At 43.4% G+C, this 6000-nt stretch overlaps 1 protein-coding gene across 4 annotated transcripts in view; it reads right to left on the bottom strand.

The window, feature by feature from the left end:
* sema3fb (sema domain, immunoglobulin domain (Ig), short basic domain, secreted, (semaphorin) 3Fb) overlaps positions 1-6000 on the bottom strand; it is an 84266-nt gene that overhangs the window by 22791 nt on the left and 55475 nt on the right. For 2 of the 4 annotated variants that reach the window (XM_072665383.1, XM_072665382.1), the window contains exons 3-6: positions 4558-4718; positions 3033-3095; positions 2278-2397; positions 811-900 (exon numbers count right to left, since the gene is read on the bottom strand). In XM_072665383.1, the coding sequence (XP_072521484.1) occupies positions 811-900; positions 2278-2397; positions 3033-3095; positions 4558-4718 (434 nt within the window). The remainder of the gene's footprint in view (positions 1-810; positions 901-2277; positions 2398-3032; positions 3096-4557; positions 4719-6000) is intronic. The other 2 variants (XM_072665385.1, XM_072665384.1) reach the window with 1 other exon arrangement.

Below are 6000 nucleotides of genomic sequence, written 5' to 3' on the forward strand. Positions count from 1 at the left end.
ACCATATATATCAGATATACAGTCCCTCCTCCAATGACTGTATTGATCATAAATATAAAGTATACAGTTAGTGGTTCAGCTCCTCCCCCAGTGACGGTATGGATCACATATATCATATATACAGTCAGCGGTTCAGCTCCATCACCAGTGACGGTATGGATCACATATATCATATATACAGTCAGCGGTTCAGCTCCATCACCAGTGACGGTATGGATCACATATATCATATATACAGTCAGTGGTTCAGCTCCATCACCAGTGACTGTATAGACTGTATATATGCATATATATGGTCAGTAGGTTAACTCATCCCCCAGTGACTGTATAGACTGTATATATGCATATATATATATATGGTCAGTAGGTTAACTCATCCCCCAGTGACTGTATAGACCATATATATGATATATAGAGAGAACAGATGAGATTGTATATTTCTACAGGCTAAAACTGTTGTGATTGGACGTCATGCCATGCAGCTCGATCCCTGAGAACAAAACCTTCCTGGTGAGGAGTATGAATAGATGAATAGCACACATACATATCACAAAGGAAATCAGCTATCACAAACAGACAAAACAAACACTGAGTGCCAGCTCTCATGCAGTTTCACTACACTCGGTAGCTTACAGTAAAGACGTAGAGCAGTGCAGTACATGCTCGCCCAGACAGACGTAGCGAACGACCCACGACGCATGCAAAATGAGAAACAGGAAAACCAGACGGAAAGACCAACACACAAATCCCTCAGCACGTTAACACGAGCAGGGAAGCCCCCCCCCCCAAAGGCTACACCCCTCGCCCCACCTGTAGTCCTGTCTCATCAGTCACAGTCTCAAGCTCGGCTGCCCGACTCGCCCTCCCTCTGGCCAGGGGCGTCTGCAGGTGCAAAGGTGTCTACAACAGAACATCCAGATGGTTTCTACGTTAACATTACACTGTGCTGACATCACTGGCACCAGTGGAGACAGAGCAGATTCTGAACCTCCGGCCCAGACCATTTCACTGTCTGTGAGGAGAAGAGGATGTGGTTTATTAGGAGCTGACGGTGATGGACTGTTATTATCGTGTCTATCTGTGTTTTGTTTAGTAGAAAGAAGACAACCTTTACCTTTGTCCTGTTTTTGAGTCGAAAACAAGCAGAAAAAGTGTCACAATTAAATGGAAATGTAGCTCATTACGTATTTAACTAGGTTATTAATTATGTAATTAATATCTTATTACAGTTGTGGAAAAATAAAACGCCAAAAAATTGCATCAACATTAATTTTAAAAATATATATTAAATACTTTCATTCATTTTTTATTAGAATTCAAAATGTCAATAAACGAAACATCTAAAATAAATATTAAAATAACATTTTAATATGTTTAAAATTATAAATATAAATCAAATGTAACTGTAACCCACAATTTAATTATTTATTAATTATTTAACTTTTATATTTTGTAATTCAATAAATGTACATAAAAAAATCCCCTCTTAACCCCGCCCACTCTCTCCTACCGTAAAGAAAGCGAATTTGTTTTGAGCCTGACAGTCAGGCTTAGGTCATAAAAGACAGAAAGGATGCATGTGTGTGAAGTCTGGGTCGTCTGGACAGTGTGTGAGGCGGATGGTGGGCCGTCTGCCGTTGTGTGTTTGAGCAGATGGTAGGAACAGCAGTAGTGTTATGATAGCGTCCTGCAGTGGGACAGTGGGAGTGTGACCCAGCATTAGTCCACACATCTGGCCCTGAGCGCCTGGAGCCGACAGTGTGAGTCAATACGTCTGCTATGACCACATATGGTCAATCGATATGCAGACGGGAATGCAGTGGCAGCTTTAACTGACCCACAGAGCAGCCTGACGGAATGTACTCGGGCTGACCGATATATTGCTCGGCTGATTAACTGACCGATATGAATGTAAAACCCAAAATACATCAGAATAAACCCAAATAATCATAAAGTCAGTGTGTGTGTGTGTGAATGTGTGAGAGAGAGAAGAACAGAATGAGTATCAGAGTAAATTACAGCGAAGCTGTGTATCTCATTAGCTCCTCTTTAGGAGCCCCAGGTCAGTCATTAGAGGGTGCCGGTGCAGGACAGGGGGCTACAAAAACTAGGGGTCCAGGTAACCAGATTCTGTCCCGAGTCAGGAAACTGAAACCAACCAATTAGCAGAACGACTGAACACACACACACACAGCAGAGTTAGAGCCCACTAGGGAGATCAGCTGTGCTACAAACTTACTAACACACGTATGTGTGTGTGTGTGTGTGAGTGATTACCATGGGTTTGCGTCCTCTGTTGATGTAGGTGCACACTGGGTTATACGCTCCTGTCCCGCACACGTACAGGTGTGTTCTGTTCCATGGCTCGATCAGACGGATAAAATTACCACACTCGCCCTGCAACACACACACACACACACACACACACACATCATCATCACTGACCATCACCACCATCATCACTGACCACTCAGAGCCGATCCACTCCATCAAAAATAAATGTGGAACCAATGTTGGTCAATGTTGTTCATACTGATATGCTTTGAAGCTTGTCTAACCTAGCAACAGTTGCTATGAAAGATTGCATTAGTGGGCGGAGCACTAAATTCTGTGTGTTTATGTCATTGTCACAAGCACCAAACACCCACAACTAAATGAGAATAGCAGTTGTGACAATACCACAGACACACACACACACACACACCACCATGTGGGTGGTCAAGCTTATTCAGTTTTGGATACAATTGAGGCTGTGTGTCCCAAAGACAATAATACAGCATGTACCTGTTTTTCTGTGTGTGTGTATGTTTGTGTGTGTGTGTGTTTGTGTGTGTTGGTATGTGTGTGTTCAGGCCCACCACCTTACGGTGAATGCATACAAACATGCCCACCCACTTAACAGAAGCTAAGAAAGAAAATGGGTGGGCGGAGCCTAAACAGGCTCAGTTACATTTCCATAAACAATTATTTAAATCATATTTTATATTTAATAAACATGATCTGGGGTTAAAGCAGATGGTAGAAACACTCACATTGGTGTCTTTACCACTCAGAACACACTCTGTCTTCCTCTGCAGAGAAACGGGCCAGTGGATCTGAGAAAGAGAGAGAGAGAGAGAGAGAGGAAGAGAAAGACAGAGAGACCATCACAATACGAATAACCTTAAATATCCTGCTTGCAGTTGGTTAAACCTAATTATTATTAAACTCATTAACATAAATAATCAGCTCAAAGCTCCAGTGTAGACTTCATGAGCCTTCATAAACAACTGTATGGGACTTATAAGCAGGTCCCAGTAGGTTCTAAACGTTCTATAATGTCCTTTTCCCAGCGTTTCCTTCATACTCTTACAAATGTACTCCAAAAGTAGTTGCTCAACCAAGACATGTGTCTAGAGGTCCTCGAACCCGTCCTCTAGTACAAGTGCTGCTTCTGCAGTGAAATAACGACCTCAGTATCTTTCCAAAAGCAGCTGGAGAAGGAGAACAAAGGTAGCAGCTCAAAAAATGGCTTTTTAAAAATGTACAGGGAAATCCAGTTAAAAAAAACAGAAACGGAAAAACTGCTAAAGTCTGTTTCTGAAATGTAAAAAAAAAAGATGTAAGTAGTCATATAAACCAAAAAAAATTCTGTAAAAATCTGTGGCAGCCCCCCAGTGTACTTGCACTATGCAATTTTAGCCCCGATTCTCAGTCTGGCTGATTCTGCGCTGGTTGGCTGTAGGCTGTGGATTTCTTAAATGTCGTTTCCAGGCAGTTATTGGGCAGTTTCTCTTATTTAACTTTACGCTCCACCTTAACTGATGCAGCAGCTACATTCTGGAGCTAGCATATGTCCAATACTGCAGCACTATTTAAGGTGGAACGGAAATCCGTATAAGAAGCCAACATCTGCCTCGTACGAAGGGTTGCCTCTAATGTGTGCTGTGCTACTGACCGACCTCCATCTCCCTCTGCAGTCTGTACTGACCATGCTAATTACATCTCCCCACCCACGACCTCACCGGTGCAAATGTTGGCGCAAATCTGCAGTAATCTTTCCTAGGTACCGTGAGTGTGTTCAGATTAGCAGCAGGTTGAAGTCGTGTAGTGGAGGATCCCCAGTGGTTTAGTGTATGATGGTCATTTTCATAAACTCAGCACGCCAGCATCAACCTAACCGCCAGATTTCAATTAGCAACTACCTCCTCAAGTAGGTACTTCTTTAGCTCTGCACTGAGGCCACACTGGACTCTCTTCACTACTTTATGTGCCCTCCACCGCTGACCGAGGGGTTCACACAGCTTATATAAACCCCACAGAAAAGCAAGAGAGGGCCTGAGGGGTATCAAGGCCCCCAGCACTGAGCTGTGGTGCAGTGCAACTGTGTTCTCTGGAGTGATGGAGCTTCATCCCATATCTTTGGGAAGAGCTGAAGTATCAGAGTTAATCAACCAACATCAGCAGCTGACCTCGCTGATGCTTGTGTGGCAGGATACAATCAAACAAAGCTGAAAATGTATTTCTTCCCCAAGTAACACTTTCATCAGGGTCTGTAGCGGCAGCAGAGTTTCTTACTATGAGCGGCTCGTGGTTGATGTCGTGCAGGTCGAGAGACAGGATGTAGTCCTTGCTGCCCACATACATGCGGTCATGATCCTCGTCCATCCGTAGGATCCGGTAATCGGACGTGTTGAGCAGGAAGGAGAAGTGATGAGCCGTGCCTGTGGACCTCATCTCTACAGAGAGAGAGAGAGAGAAAGAGAGAGAGAGATGATTAAATATTTCCTATAGACTCAGAATCTCTTTACTAAACCACAGCAGAGCCCCACCTATCCTGTAATAGGAGAATGACATGAATCAATCAAATATAACTCTATACTGATCAGCCACAACATTAAAACCACCTTCCCAATATTATGTAGGGCCCACTCATTCCATCAAAACAGCTCTGACCCGTCGAGGCACAGGACTCCACAACACCTCGGTGTCCTGGTGCTATCTGGTCCTGAAGGTGTCCTGTGCTATCTGGTTGTCCTACTTACTGGTTGTCCTACTTACTGATCACTGTATACCGTGAACACCCCACAAGACCTGCCTGATGTTTTGCAGATATTCTGACCTAGTCGTCTAGCCGTCACAGTTTGGTTCCTGTCTCAGATCCTTCCGATCACCCATTTTTTCTTTAACACACATTACCTTCCAGAACTGACAGTTCACTTGATGCCTAATATAGAGATTCCACCTCTTGAAAAGCGCCACTGGAAAGTAATCATCAATGGGGGGGCTCAGATTTCAGTTACAGACAACAGTAAATATTAGGCATCTCTGTACTGAATATGTCTCGGAATATTAATATTACAATATTCCCAATAAGAGCTTGTTTATGTGCTTTACTCTTGAAATTTACCTCTTATACTCCTTTGAACCACTGGTAGGTCCTGGCTTCCCCTCCCCTACTGTTATAATTTAGGAACACCTGCATTGCTTTGTATGAAGTTACAGATTAGCAATCCTTGGCACAAAGGGTTAAAGCATTAGACTTCATTCTTCACCTGCTTTTATGTCTAAATTGCTGTATGAGGCCTACCTCCCACCCCCCAAACAATAAGCAGCAGTAAGTGTGTATTTAAGGATCTGCTGCTGTTCTATTTCCAGCTCTGTCTCCGTCTCTGTGTTTCAGTTCAAAGACCAGGTTTTGTTCTAAATCAGAAAAAGAAGCAAGAAAGTGTGTTTATGACTCTGAACCAACAGCTAAATATACACCCCGGCGGAGACGCCCACATAAAACACACCTTCAAACACACCGTACAAGAAATGTCCCCCCAAGCCACAGCATAAAAATAGTGTATCCATGCACCTCAAGACAACAAGCTGGTTTAGAGACCACAAACCATGCTTTTATTCCCAGCTATCAGAGACCTGAATCATCGGCCCACCGAACAACCCAGCACATGCGAACAGATCTGCGTTCAGCTCAGGTGTAGATTCAGGCCTGGCTAGCATATAAAACAAGAGACA

The sequence above is a fragment of the Salminus brasiliensis genome, chromosome 21 (genome assembly GCF_030463535.1).
Source record: "Salminus brasiliensis chromosome 21, fSalBra1.hap2, whole genome shotgun sequence".
Classification (NCBI taxonomy): Eukaryota; Metazoa; Chordata; class Actinopteri; order Characiformes; family Bryconidae; genus Salminus; species Salminus brasiliensis.